Source organism: Leptodactylus fuscus, chromosome 6 (genome assembly GCF_031893055.1).
Source record: "Leptodactylus fuscus isolate aLepFus1 chromosome 6, aLepFus1.hap2, whole genome shotgun sequence".
Taxonomy (NCBI): Eukaryota; Metazoa; Chordata; class Amphibia; order Anura; family Leptodactylidae; genus Leptodactylus; species Leptodactylus fuscus.
Genome location: NC_134270.1, coordinates 114,013,676 through 114,029,426, shown reverse-complemented (window position 1 = coordinate 114,029,426; position 15,751 = coordinate 114,013,676). Strand labels below are relative to the sequence as shown.

Sequence of the window (15,751 nt, the reverse complement as noted above, 5' to 3'; positions counted from 1 at the left end):
CGCATTCCTGTGTGTTCTATTATCCCCCATAGTGGCCCCTGCACACAGTATTATCCCCCATAGTGGCCCCTGCACACAGTATTATGTCCCACTGTGGACACCCATAAACAATTATTATACTCTGGGGTCTTTTCAGACCCCAGAGTATAATAATTGGAGACCCGGGGGAATAAAAGCATAAGAAACTACTGTTTCTTACCTGTTCCCCGACTCCTACACTGTCGGCCTCCGCTGCCGTCCTTCTGCAATGACGTTGGACGTCATATGACCCGGGACGCAGGCCGGGTTCATGTGACGTCAGAGACGTCAGACAACTAGGAAGGAGGCCTGGCCAGGATCATGGAGAGGTAAGTAACAGTGTTTTTTATGTTTCTTACCTCTCCGCCAATCATTATACTCGGGGGGTCTGAAAAGACCCCCGAGTATAATGATAGCAGCGGTAGCGGCTGTCACCGGGCCCCTAATGTCCCGGGCCCTGTGGCAGCTGCCTCTGCTGCTATGGCAGTAGTTACGCCACTGGTTGCAGGACATTTTATTATATTACAGAGTGCTGGGAGGAGAAAACTGTACATTGCTTAGTGCTATGGCCCATTTGCTATAAACCTCAGTTGGGCTCCAATGGGGTTTGTATTAGACCTAGGGTGAAAGGAGGACAACATAATGGAAATTTTTGAAAATATAGTCACTTTGAGCTTGGAGCGAAGTGGTACTCCACTATAAAATCTGACCAAAGTCCCGTATACTGTCCTTCTCTATGTTGTTAATAGACAATCTGAAGGTTAGACCTTTAAACCTACCTACAAGATACAGGATATAAACTCATTTACGGCTTCCTAAAAGAAGTTTGCATTGCTGTTTTAATTGCACGTAGGCTGTTATGTTGTTTTTCCTGCATTATTGTGGTAGTTCTATCACCTTGTGCAATACTCTCATGAGGGTGTTGCCACTTTCCTCTTCGTAGTAATGGCAGTGCCCTAGTAGCTCCAAAGATCTAATTTGTATATTGCCAAAAACAGCAATATCTCCGCAAAAGAAACACAGATTCACAAAGGGAAAACACTATTTGATCTGATCACTCCAACCAATCTCTCTGTGTGAGTGACATGCTGGGTTTTGGTGACAGATTCCCTTTAAGGGTTCATGTATACAGTAATGAAATGACCCTGTATAGTGGGACACGAAGTACCTATACGTCCATACTACAAACCCATAGGCTTTCTATATACCTCCATAGTTTTCTCCTATTTGGTTAATATGAAATTGGAATTGCCTGAAGGTAAACTATTGGTCTATAGATTTCTATGGGTACCTTTTTATGGATCAGGTCTATATAGATTATACAGTTGTGTCTGTACATAAAGCTTTAGAAAAAATAATTCCTCCCATTAGATTTTGGCCCCTGACCTGCAGTTTTAGAGGCAGCACTGTGTGTGTGTGGTTGTTTGCATTCAGCAAGTCAATAACCTACAACCTATATACACCTTATGCATACATAGATAAGTGATAAATTATTGTTTGCCGCTGATTTTTTCTTTCTTTCTTTTTTTTTGCTACCAGCTACATTACAGGAGAATGGTTTACACTCTGTCCCCACAGAATTGCAGCTTCTTACCGGTATTGATGAGTAAGTAATTGGCTTATACTTGTTAGCAGTTTCCATTTTCCCATAATCTACACCTCAAAATAGGTGACCTGGGCTGGGATGGATTTTTGTTGATATGAAGTAAAGCCATTGGATACCTTTGTTATTTTTTTTTTGAAGTGCTAGAGCTTTTTCAGTGTTATTCCATCAATGTTTGATCGGTTTAGCCCATATCTTAGGTCAACCACCAATCAGTTTACAAGAGACTCTCTTATATAACTCTAATACATTGTAACTAGCCTTGCAGCTGTGTGAGCCATACATTGTTGAAACAGATGTTTCCATTCCATGAAGTTGCTTTTCTGTACCAGCAACTATGTCAGGAACTGCAGATCATTCCCATATAAGTGAATACAACTAAGCTCTACAGAAGTGGTTCTTGGCTTTTTAAAGCAAATTACCCCTTGGTGAGAAAATGTCCCAGCTGAGCACCTCCAAAGTAGTGATCACTTATAAACCTTAATAAAATAAGACTTTTCTTTAGAGCTTTCATTAACAATTAAAGGTCCCTTCAGTGCCCCCATATGTAGTATAATGGCCCTTACACTTTAGTGCCCCACATGTAATATAATGACCCCCACAGTGTCACCCATATGTAATATAATGGCCTCCACATGTAAAGTAAGATCCTTCACAGTGTCATAGCAATCCCCATAAAGTATAATGTCCCATAGTGGCTCCTCCATATAGTATAATGTCCCATAGTGGTCTCCTTACAGGATAATGTCCTATAGTGGTCCCTTCATGTAGTATAATGTCCCTGAGTGGCCCCTCCATGCAGTGTAATGTCTCTGAGTTTCCACTACATTAATAAAACCCCACATACATAGGCATAATCTTACAATTTTTCTGGGGTTCAGTCAAACACGATATTTTTTGGGTGTTTGTCATACACAAACTAGAATTATACTCTGAGGGTCTTTTCAGACCCTCAAACTATAATTGACACAGGACACGAGGACGTAATCAAACATAAAAACATTTTTACTTACCTGTCCTGGGCTCCGGCTCTTTTCCCTGTGTTGCTCCAGCCTTCAGAATTGATGTAAGATGGTCACGTAGCTTATCCGTCATTACACTACGTGATCCATGTGACCGCCTAAAGTCATCTCTGTAGTCCAGAGCACCACAGGGATAAAGATGGAGCCCAGGACAGGTAAGTAACATTGTCTTTATATTTGATTATCTATCTGTGGCCTCCGCTAATTATACTCGGAGGGTCCAAGGGGATACATTAGTATGGTGCAAATGTAAGGAGACACCTGAATAAATGGAAAACAGTGTTTGGGAATGACCATCCTCTTTGTTACATATTGCTAGGGTTAGGTATTTGTATATATCTCTATGATATACATATATCACATGCACCCAATCTTTTAAAAAAATAAATAAAGATTGACTTGGTTCCAAAATGGCGTCTTTCAAAATACCTTTGGACCATCCTAGAGTCTTTATACCTTTGGATTATCCTGTAGTTCCAGTCACAGCCAAACTTGTGTATGAGGCACTGTACCAATGTAAACAATGAACAATCCTCATTTTGATAATCAATGGGGCTCCCTGGTATTGGGACCCCAACAACCATGCATTGATATCTTACCAAGGTGCAGTTTATAGCCGTATCAGCATTATAAGGACAGCTGTGTGGCTATTGATGACAGTCAACAGAGAGTTTTAAAAAAGGAGATTAGAGCACAAAGTATATCATGTATCTATATATCCAACTATCGACTTTTATATTATATAGGTGTAGTATAAGACAGGAAAAGGGTCCTGTAACCTCAAGTATTATTGTCAAGAGGTTGTTGTAGTAACACAAGACATTGGATGTGTAGATTATGTATGTCCAACCTCGATTCCTACTGGAAGGTTAGAAAGGGACAGGCAAGGGACTGTTTAGCTTTCTTATCATCTTGGTTGGGGCAGATTATGAATACAGCAGGGACGGGTTCTATGTAGTCTAGATATTGATCATACTCTTTTGTTTGACAGCAGGATATGTTAGCACTAGAGATGAGCGAACACTAAAATGTTCGAGGTTCGAAATTCGATTCGAACAGCCGCTCACTGTTCGAGTGTTCGAATGGGTTTCGAACCCCATTATAGTCTATGGGGAACATAAACTCGTTAAGGGGGAAACCCAAATTCGTGTCTGGAGGGTCACCAAGTCCACTATGACACCCCAGGAAATGATACCAACACCCTGGAATGACACTGGGACAGCAGGGGAAGCATGTCTGGGGGCATAAAAGTCACTTTATTTCATGGAAATCCCTGTCAGTTTGCGATTTTCGCAAGCTAACTTTTCCCCATAGAAATGCATTGGCCAGTGCTGATTGGCCAGAGTACGGAACTCGACCAATCAGCGCTGGCTCTGCTGGAGGAGGCGGAGTCTAAGATCGCTCCACACCAGTCTCCATTCAGGTCCGACCTTAGACTCCGCCTCCTCCGGCAGAGCCAGCGCTGATTGGCCGAAGGCTGGCCAATGCATTCCTATGCGAATGCAGACTTAGCAGTGCTGAGTCAGTTTTGCTCAACTACACATCTGATGCACACTCGGCACTGCTACATCAGATGTAGCAATCTGATGTAGCAGAGCCGAGGGTGCACTAGAACCCCTGTGCAAACTCAGTTCACGCTAATAGAATGCATTGGCCAGCGCTGATTGGCCAATGCATTCTATTAGCCCGATGAAGTAGAGCTGAATGTGTGTGCTAAGCACACTCATTCAGCACTGCTTCATCACGCCAATACAATGCATTAGCCAGTGCTGATTGGCCAGAGTACGGAATTCGGCCAATCAGCGCTGGCTCTGCTGGAGGAGGCGGAGTCTAAGGTCGGACCTGAATGGAGACTGGTGTGGAGCGATCTTAGACTCCGCCTCCTCCAGCAGAGCCAGCGCTGATTGGCCGAATTCCGTACTCTGGCCAATCAGCACTGGCTAATGCATTGTATTGGCGTGATGAAGCAGTGCTGAATGTGTGTGCTTAGCACACACATTCAGCTCTACTTCATCGGGCTAATAGAATGCATTGGCCAGCGCTGATTGGCCGAATTCCGTACTCTGGCCAATCAGTGCTGGCCAATGCATTCTATTAGCTTGATGAAGCAGAGTGTGCACAAGGGTTCAAGCGCACCCTCGGCTCTGATGTAGCAGAGCCGAGGCTGCACAAGGGTTCAAGCGCACCCTCGGCTCTGATGTAGGAGAGCCGAGGGTGCACTTGAACCCTTGTGCACCCTCAGCTCTGCTACATCAGAGCCGAGGGTGCGCTTGAACCCTTGTGCACACTCTGCTTCATCAAGCTAATAGAATGCATTGGCCAGCGCTGATTGGCCAATGTATTCTATTAGCCTGATGAAGTAGAGCTGAATGTGTGTGCTAAGCACACACATTCAGCTCTACTTCATCGGGCTAATAGAATGCATTGGCCAGCGCTGATTGGCCAGAGTACGGAACTCGACCAATCAGCGCTGGCTCTGCTGGAGGAGGCGGAGTCTAAGATCGCTCCACACCAGTCTCCATTCAGGTCCGACCTTAGACTCCGCCTCCTCCAGCAGAGCCAGCGCTGATTGGCCGAATTCCGTACTCTGGCCAATCAGCACTGGCTAATGCATTGTATTGGCGTGATGAAGCAGTGCTGAATGTGTGTGCTTAGCACACACATTCAGCTCTACTTCATCGGGCTAATAGAATGCATTGGCCAATCAGCGCTGGCCAATGCATTCTATTAGCGTGAACTGAGTTTGCACAGGGGTTCTAGTGCACCCTCGGCTCTGCTACATCAGATTGCTACATCTGATGTAGCAGTGCCGAGTGTGCATCAGATGTGTAGTTGAGCAAAACTGACTCAGCACTGCTAAGTCTCTGCATTCGCATAGGAATGCATTGGCCAGCCTTCGGCCAATCAGCGCTGGCTCTGCCGGAGGAGGCGGAGTCTAAGGTCGGACCTGAATGGAGACTGGTGTGGAGCGATCTTAGACTCCGCCTCCTCCAGCAGAGCCAGCGCTGATTGGTCGAGTTCCGTACTCTGGCCAATCAGCGCTGGCCAATGCATTCTATTAGCCCGATGAAGTAGAGCTGAATGTGTGTGCTTAGCACACACATTCAGCTCTACTTCATCAGGCTAATAGAATACATTGGCCAATCAGCGCTGGCCAATGCATTCTATTAGCTTGATGAAGCAGAGTGTGCACAAGGGTTCAAGCGCACCCTCGGCTCTGATGTAGCAGAGCTGAGGGTGCACAAGGGTTCAAGTGCACCCTCGGCTCTCCTACATCAGAGCCGAGGGTGCGCTTGAACCCTTGTGCAGCCTCGGCTCTGCTACATCAGAGCCGAGGGTGCGCTTGAACCCTTGTGCACACTCTGCTTCATCAAGCTAATAGAATGCATTGGCCAGCACTGATTGGCCAGAGTACGGAATTCGGCCAATCAGCGCTGGCCAATGCATCCCTATGGGAAAAAGTTTATCTCACAAAAATCACAATTACACACCCGATAGAGCCCCAAAAAGTTATTTTTAATAACATTCCCCCCTAAATAAAGGTTATCCCTAGCTATCCCTGCCTGTACAGCTATCCCTGTCTCATAGTCACAAAGTTCACATTCTCATATGACCCGGATTTGAAATCCACTATTCGTCTAAAATGGAGGTCACCTGATTTCGGCAGCCAATGACTTTTTCCAATTTTTTTCAATGCCCCCAGTGTCGTAGTTCCTGTCCCACCTCCCCTGCGCTGTTATTGGTGCAAAAAAGGCGCCAGGGAAGGTGGGAGGGGAATCGAATTTTGGCGCACTTTACCACGTGGTGTTCGATTCGATTCGAACATGGCGAACACCCTGATATCCGATCGAACATGTGTTCGATAGAACACTGTTCGCTCATCTCTAGTTAGCACTTATGTAATAATGTAGGTAGTAGTAGAATTCATGAAAGAGATTGGGAGGGAATGTGGATTAAAGGTGAGCGTCAGGAATATGTTTGGGGGCAGATTGATTCTCGTAATGGAGTTTACACCAACCAGCCATGCTATAAAAACCAGATGAAGTGAATGTTGGATTATTTGTTACAATGGAAAATGTCAAGGGGTAGAAAAAAATGGTTAAGTGTAAAGAATTTATGAAAAGAACCAGACTTAAATTTGTAAATATTAAAAGTTAATAATTTTTGCAAATATAATTAATTAAAAATCTTGCAAAGATTTTCTCTAACCATCTGAGTGGTGAGAGTTTGTTGTCTTGATTGGTTGCCAATGGATATGACCATGAATTCAGGAACTCTCTTTGGTCTGGCATTTGTCAGAATCCCAGCCATGATTTCTTTTTCTTCTCATTAATGTAGTGTCCCTGAATGATAACCTAGCCATAATAAGGAAGTCATGGCTGGGTTTCTGACAATTGTAAGACCAGAGAAAGTTCCTGTATTAATGGTTGTATCCATTGGCAACCAATCAAGACAAAAGAATGCTGCCATTAAGATGGTTAGAGAAGATCTTTAAAACTCTGCAAAGGTTTTAATAATTTGTGTTTACAAAAATGTTTAAACAGGACCTTTCACCATCTCCACCAAATCAAGTTCTTAGCTTTGGTTAATAGATGTCAATCCACTGATTCCAGCCAGGGCCACATCTGCCATGAAGCAAAATAATAATAAATTTTATTTATATAGCGCCAACATATTCCGCAGCGCTGTACAATTTGTAGGGTTCAAATACAGACAAAGATACATTACAAAGAAAGTCATTTCACACAATGGGACTGAGGGCCCTGCTCGCAAGAGCTTACAATCTATGAGGTAGAGGGGGTGACACAAGAGGTAGCAGGGGCGGCATTGCTTATACAGAGGTCAGACAATTTGTAATAGAGGTGACTGTCATTACATAAACATAAGACTTTATGAGCCGTCGACAGTCGTGTCCTTTAACATATGGATGGAGCTTGGACCTATAAAGTTAGCATGAGATGACATCATATCATGTGGGGAAATGTGGGAGCGGGGACAGAGGAGGGTTAAGGGTTTATGTTAGACATTGTAATAGGCTTGTCTGAAAAGATGCGTCTTTAGTTTGCGTTTGAAACTGTAGAAATTGGGAGTTAATCTGATTGTCCAGGGTAGAGTATTCCAGAGAAGTGGTGCAGCTCGGGAGAAGTCTTGTATACGAGCGTGGGAGGTTCTGATAATAGAGGATGTAAGTGTTAGGTCATTGAGTGAACGGAGAACATGGGTTGGGCGGTAGACAGAGATGAGGGAGGAAATGTATGGAGGTGCGGCATTATGGAGGCAAAATCAGTATCTTGCCTCTGGTGGCAGATTGCCAAGTCCATGGCAGGGCGGCACATGGGCAAACTAGCTGAGCTGTATCGTTTGGACCAAACTCGTATGAAACTAAACTACTATTATTATACTCTAGGGTCTATTTAGACCCTAGAGTATAAAAAGAGGAAAAAAGAGGTGATCAAGCAGAAAAGGGGTACTCATCCCCCCCGGACTTCAGCGCTTCTGCCTGACATCAGAGATTGCTGAGGCCCAATCACTTGAGTTATGCCAGCGTTATTATGCGTCATAAAACCGACATAACCGCAGAGGCCCAATCAGTGGTCTCTGATGTCAGGTAGTAGTGCCAAAGAGAAGAGGGAGCCGAGGGAGGTGAGTAAGACTGTGTGTTGTGTTTGCTCACTTCTCGTGGGCCTCTGCTCATTGTATACAATAATATTAGCTTGTGAGTAGTGAACCCAAAAAATTTGGGGCTGGGCTGAAGCTGAAATTTTTGTAGAATTAGTTAGGTCCACTATGTGATACTATACTGGCTAGACAACAGGGTCAAAACATCTCCAAAACAGTGAGCCCTACGGGTTTTCTCAAAATGTGGTTCAATGAAGGACAACTGGTGATATGGGGATAGGCATTGCTGGAAAAGTTAATGATATGAAGGTGCCAGAGCGAATTGGCCAGGGTGACCCCTATCAACAGCTAAAAGCACCTACAATGGGTATATTTGTTCATCTAACAGCTATCTCTCATGACCTTTCCATACGCATGCATGCTCATCTCTCCAGAGATAGGAAGATAGGAGAAAGATACTATAAGTATCTTCAGGGAACAAAAGAAGCCTCCATGTTCAAATCCAAAAGCCTGAATCTTCTGGACCCAACAATAGTCTTTGAGTTGGGAGGTTGCCATACAATTTAGATGCTAATGTGGTCTAAGGAAATTGGGAGGATAATCTGACATTAATCTGATGTGAATGGCCAATTTAAGATGACCTTCGAACTTTCTGATGCTGTTTCATACCCTGTTTTACCCACATGGTTATGTGTACTTGACCTGTATATATTACTTATTTGTAATAATTTCTACAGCAAAGAAGCACCAGAGAAGGTTGAGGTATCTATTGAGAATAATTCGGACATGGAAAAAGAACGGGAATATCAAAATAGAATTTGGAAGGCTTTTCTCATCTCTATTCCATACTCGGCAAGTATTGGAGGAACTGCCACCCTCACCGGGACAGCACCCAATCTCATTCTTCTTGGACAACTGAAGAGGTAATCATCATGTTTCATTGTCTTCAAGGTGAATTGCCTTTTCCAGTAACAGGCATGTATGGCCTGACAAGTGTATGTGTGTGGGAGTTAGGGGGGTGTGGAGGTGATGAGTGAACTCTCAGATTCCAGCTAATATTCTGAAACCCATGGTTGGAAAAACAACGTTTTTTATACATCAATTTTTATATCCAACACATTGAGTCAGATAATGCCATACTCACAAAGGTTCAGAAAACTGAGATATTAGGTGCTGTTTAGTTAGGATTTGCTTTAACTGTCCCTGCACGTGGCTGTGACCAGGACACAACAATGTAGTCAATGAGATGTTCATTTAGACCAATAAAATAGTCAATATTAGAGCCCACAGAGCTAATATTTTGCTAGACATTGTAATGAGATCTATTAGGTTATTTGGGGATTAGCCTATAAAAATGGAATACAGAGGCAAGTGTTTGGGACCTAAAAAAATTCTGAATAGTGTTGTCTTCTCCTGGGCTTTTGGGTTGGTTGAATCTTTTTGAACATATCACAGAGATTTAAACTTTTTTTGTTTTTCTTCCTAAGTTTTTTTCCAGGATGCGATGTGATAAATTTTGGCTCCTGGTTCGTCTTTGCATTTCCGTTGATGGTTATATTCCTAATCATTAGTTGGTTATGGATTTCACTGTTGCATGGAGCTATCAGCCTAAGGTACGATGGAAATCTCAGCAAATTAAAGAATGAAAAAATAAATACATGTATTTTTACATATAGAAAATACATAAATATACAAAATTATTTTTCATGTATCCATCAGCTGCAAAAAAAAGATTAAGTCGGAGATTAGAACGGATGCAGAAGCTAAAGCCAAGGAAGTGGTATTGGAGGATTATCGGAAACTGGGCCCTATAATGTGAGTATTATAATGTATAATATAATATATAAGGTGGAAAATCAAATGTTTTTATCCCAGTTATTTTACATTTCTTTATGCAGCCACTTTAACTATTAAATAAACTTCTGATGGAACAGAAATTGGCTGATAATTGACACACGTAAATATGCGAACGATCACCCAGCTAACAGTGAAAATACTCAGATATTGGATGATGGCATCATTTATGTAACCTAAAGAGTCACAACTGTCAGAGCCACATTGCCCCATGTAAACAGGGTAATGTGCTGCTGACAAATGCAAACTGCATGGGCTGCACGATATCTTCATCCCTATGCAGTAACAATGATATTCTGCATGTAAATTCAACAGATAAACAGGTAAAGACTGCAAACAAATATTTCTGGTTACTGATGCCAAGTTGGTCCATCTAAAGGGGTTTTAGACAAATGCAGGTATAGCTAGTCCAGTTTTGTGATTATTAACGGGAGTCTGTCAGCAGGAAAATCGTACTTGGAGTAATCCCATCACCTTGTATTGCTCTTCATACACTAAGCTGGGTGGCTCTTAGAGAAAGTAATCCACAGCACAGAGGGAAGCCCAGAGAAGATAACTTCCCCAAAAACTTTAAATTGCCAGTTTTCTCAGTAATGGAGCTGCAATGCTGAATAACAAAGGAATATTTGGAAAGAGTGTAAGGAGTACTCCAGAGTACTGGGATTACTTTGATTACGATTTCCTGCTGACAGACTCCCTTTCACTCTCCTATTCATTTGGGATTTTGATCTTCCAATATCTGTCTGTAAGGTCTTCCTTATATCCATTCAGATTTATGCCTTTTGCTGCTCTACTACCCTGCAACTAATATGTTTTTTTTCTTCAGTTTTGCAGAGAAAGCAGTCTTCGTCTTCTTTTGTCTCTTTGCCATTCTGTTGTTTACACGAGATCCAAAGTTTATTCCTGGATGGGCATCAGCCTTCAGACCTGGGTGAGACAGAAATGTGTAGAGCTGAAATTTATCAAGACTATAGAAGAGTAAAGTCACTTAAACAATAGACGTAGGCTGAGGCCCCACATTGCGGAAATGCAGCTTTTTTTGTTGCAGATTTTGCTGTGTTTTTTTGAGCTGAAGCCAAGAATGACTACAAAAGGAATGGGAAATATCTAGAAGGCTCTTATACATCTACCTTCTGCTCAATCCACTCCTGGCTGTACCTAAAAAAAAATGCAGCAAAATCTACAACAAAAAAAAAGTTGTGTTTCCGCAATGTGAGGCTTTAGTCTAAGGCTGCATTCACACGGAGTAAACGCTGGCGCCGGGCAACGCCACCGCTAAATAGCGCGGCGTTAACGCCGCGTATACGCGGCGTTAACGCGACGCTACGCGGCGTAAACGCGGCGCTATGTGCAAAAAACACACAAAAAACGCCAGCGTTTACTCCGTGTGAATGCAGCCTAAAGGGGTTTTCCCAGTATTTATTATTAGCCTTAACTAAGGTTAAGGCCCCACAGGTTGGAACTGCGCGCTAAAGTGCTGCAGGAACAACTGCGGTGTGAATGCATCGTGGTTCTTCCCGCAGCGCCTCGAACAGAATGTTCACAGAGTTTCCCTCCGCAGACTTTCTGTTACAATTATATCTATGGGAAGGGGCCACACGGTGGCTCAGTGGTTAGCACTGAAGCCCTGCAGCGCTGGAGTCCTGGTGTTCGAATCTGCAAGGAGCTTGTATGTTCTCTCTGTGTGTGCATGGATTTCCATCCCATATTCCAAAGACATACTGATTAGAGATGACCAAACACTAAAATGTTCGGGGTTCGAAATACGATTCGAACAGCCGCATACTGTTCGAACGGGTTTCGAACCCCATAATAATCTATGGGGGGAAATGCTCGTTTCAGGGGTACACAACATTCAATCAAATTCTACTTTCCAAGTCCATGAGTGAGGGTCGGGCTGGATTCCTCTCCCTGCGCAGCGTCCCCACATCCTCCTCTGGCCTTGAATTCACTCTGCTAGGCATCGGGCCTGGGCAGAGCTGACTGTGCATACCCGCACTACAAGCAGACATGCGCAGTCGGCTCTGCCCAGGCCCCATGCCTGGCAGAGTGAATTCAGAGCCGGAAGAGGACGCGGGTCGCTGCGCAGGGAGAAGACCTCTAAAGGTAAGAGAAGAACCAGCGTTGATTGGCAATGTATAGCATTCTGCCAATCAACGCTGGTTCTGCATCGAATCTTAACTTCGAACAGCTAGTAGTACTCGTGAGTAGAACAGCGAGTACTACTCGCTCATCTCTAATACTGATAGGGAAAAAATATACATTGTGAGCTCTATGTGGGGTTCACAATCTACAAAAGAACAAAAAATTTTTTTTTTATATCTATGAGAAAGCTGCCAGCATTTCCATAGATATAATTGACATACTGAGATTTTCAAAACCACAACGGTTTTAGAAATTGCAGCATGGCCGTGCCGTGATTTTTTTCCGCAGAGTGGCCATGGGATTCGCATAAATCCCATCCACTTTGCAAGTACTATAAAACGCTGAGATTTTTACTGCCGCGTTTCCAGCCTGTGGGGCCCTGGCCTTAAAGGGTGTTTCTTCTGCAGGGGCTTCACTATTTGCTTGAGATAATCTCCCCCAGACCCCACTAATAAGTGCAGAAGGAAACATATTTCTGTAATAAGATATATTACAAAGTTTCTTATATTCACTCGCACTATTCATTTATGAAAAGTTATTATATAAGTGGAGGCACACTTTAAACTCTAATACTGTAGGTTTTATATGAAACATAAATTCATTCTGATGTTTTAATTTGCTACTTTTGATATGATCTCAGTTTTCCCTACTTGACCATTCACGCTTCATGCTGGCCATGAGTTATGTATGCCTGAGCCTGATCGGAGATCATTTTCACTTAGTTAGAAATTGCATTTAGCCGGTCACAGCTGGAGAATTGTTAAAAATGTTAATCTGCTTAAATCTGTAGAATGCTCTAATGTAATAAATTCTGGCCGGCAGGTTCACCTCTGATGCAGTCACAGGAATTACTATCTCCATCATTTTATTCTTCTTCCCCTCTGAAAAACCTTCGTTATCATGGTGGTTCGATCTTAAAGGTACGGAAGTAGCTACTCTATACTATAATGAGTTAAGGGGGTTTCTAATTGCAGACATTTATAGCATAGCCACATATTTTCCAGGCCTACAGATTGTAAAGTGCTGTGGAATATGGTGATGCTATATAAATATCCTCATGTCCTCTGTCACCTGCAGAATTAAATACCGCTAGAAAGCTGAGAGTGCCCCTGGCGAAGAGCTATCAGTGCCGTTACCAATAGCTCTTCAATGTCAGAAGGGTGTTTCTGACAGTCTGACAGTGGTGGGGATGTTCCTCACCACTCAGTGTCATGGCTGGGTGGTAAGGAACTCCCCCTCTGACAGTACAGTGCTATGGACTCTACTGTCAGGAGACCCTGATGACACTGAAGAGCTACGGTAACGGCACCAATAGCTCTTCACTAGGGGCACATAATGGGAAAGCCGATAGTGCGCTGAATTCAGTCGGCTTTCTAGCAGTATTTAAAATCGCAGGTTCCCAAGGACCTGAATGGTGCTCTTTAACCTGTATTATGTGGCTTGGCTGAATAGATCATTATGATAGTAAAACCTGTCCCTGCAGTTCAAATAGCTACTTGTGAACACGGGAGAAGAGGTGGATCAACTTGGGTGTTGTTCTGATCATGTGACCCAGAGTAGGAAGCAACTCCAAATCCTAAAGTTCGACCCAAATAGAACTCCGGGGGGTAAAAGTCCCTGCTAAGTGGTTAGAAGTGCTGGAGTCTTGGATTCAGTACTAGACAAGGAGAACATCTGCATGGACTTTGTATGTTCTTCCCAGTTTATATGAGTGTCCTGCAGGCACATAGTAATAGTGAATTTAGATTGTGAGCTCTATTTGGGACAGTGTTAACCAGTGGCATAACTAGGAATGGCAGGGCCCCGTGGCAAACTTTTGACATGGCCCCCCCCCCCCAACCGACACTGAAGACCGACCCCCTCCTCTGCACTCTATTATGTCCCATAGTAAGCCCTGCACACAGTATTATGTCCATTAGTGGCCCCTGCACACAGTATTATGTCCATTAGTGGCCCCTGCACACAGTATTATACCCCATAGTGGCCCCTGCACACAGTATTATGTCCATTAGTGGCCCCTGCACACAGTATTATCCCCCATAGTGGCCCCTGCACACAGTATTATGTATTATCCCCCATAGTGGCCCCTGCACACAGTATTATGTCCATTAGTGGCCCCTGCACACAGTATTATGTCCCCATAGTGGCCCCTGCACACAGTATTATGTCCATTAGTGGCCCCTGCACACAGTATTATGTCCATTAGTGGCCCCAGTAGACAGTATTATGTCCCTTAGTGGCCCCTGCACACAGTATTATCCCCCATAGTGGCCCTTACACACAGTATTATCCCCCATAGTGGCCCCTGTACACAGTATTATGTCCCACTGTGGACACCCATAAACAATTATTATACACTGGGGTCTTTTCAGACCCCAGAGTATAATAATCGGAGACCCGGGGGAATAAAAATATTTTTAAAAAATCCAGTTGCTTACCTGTCCCCAGCTCCTATGCTGTTGGCCGCCGCTCTTGACCTTCTTTAATGACGTCAGACGTCACATGACCCTGGAAGCAGGCCGGGTTCATGTGACGTCAGAGACGTCAGACAAGTATGAAGGAGGCCTGGCAGGATCGTGGAGAGGTAAGTAACAGTATTTTTTACATTCCCTTACCTCTCCTGGTCCACCGATCATTATACTCGGGGGTCTACAAAGACCCCCGAGTATAATGATAGTATTTGTGGGGCCCGCGGTGTCACTTGCCGATCCCAGCCCTGCCAGGATCGGCAAGTAAATAGAGCCCGTAATGGCCTATTAAAAAAAACAAACAAAAAAACCGCAGCGGTAGCGGCTGTCACAGGGCCCCCTAATGGCCCGGGCCCTGTGGCAACTGCCTCCGCTGCCTCTATGGTAGTTACACCCCTGGTGTTAACCCTACTTGTAAAGTGCTGCGGAATATGATGGCACTATATAAGGTTAATACACGCAGAGATTTTGCAAAATACACATAATACCTACAGTCTTATCAAATCAAGATATATTTGTCTTAGGCTGTATTCACACAGAGTAACGCCAGGCGTTTTTTGTGTGTTTTTTGCACATAGCGCCGCGTTTACGCCGCATAGCGCCGCGTTAACGCCGCGTATACGCCGCGTTAACGCCGGGCAACGCCACCGCTAAATAGCGCGGCGTTAACGCGGCGTATACGCGGCGTTAACGCGGCGCTACGCGGCGTAAACGCGGCGCTATGTGCAAAAAACACACAAAAAACGCCTGGCGTTACTCTGTGTGAATACAGCCTTAGAGTAAACTAACTGGAATCACACAAATGCCACAAGATGTCACAGTAAATGGATAATGCACAAAGTAATGTCACAGGCTCTGCTTCATGTCACAGTAGAACGATAATCTACTCAGTGCTAGCTAATAAATTATACAAACAGAGATGTTACAGTATACAAAAAATACAACATCACGCAATAATGCACATAGTGATGTTACAGTACACTGATAATGCACACAGTGACTTCGTAACACAATAATAAATT

The 15,751-nt window shown here is 43.8% G+C and overlaps 1 protein-coding gene across 1 annotated transcript in view; it reads left to right on the top strand.

Annotated features, from left to right (window-relative positions):
- The window catches only part of SLC13A3 (solute carrier family 13 member 3), a 28,301-nt gene that overhangs the window by 9,569 nt on the left and 2,981 nt on the right, over positions 1-15,751 (top strand). Inside the window, exons 4-9 of the mRNA XM_075278645.1 lie at positions 1,558-1,624; positions 9,000-9,185; positions 9,750-9,875; positions 9,982-10,077; positions 10,943-11,047; positions 13,084-13,181. Coding sequence (XP_075134746.1) covers positions 1,558-1,624; positions 9,000-9,185; positions 9,750-9,875; positions 9,982-10,077; positions 10,943-11,047; positions 13,084-13,181 — 678 coding nt within the window. The remainder of the gene's footprint in view (positions 1-1,557; positions 1,625-8,999; positions 9,186-9,749; positions 9,876-9,981; positions 10,078-10,942; positions 11,048-13,083; positions 13,182-15,751) is intronic.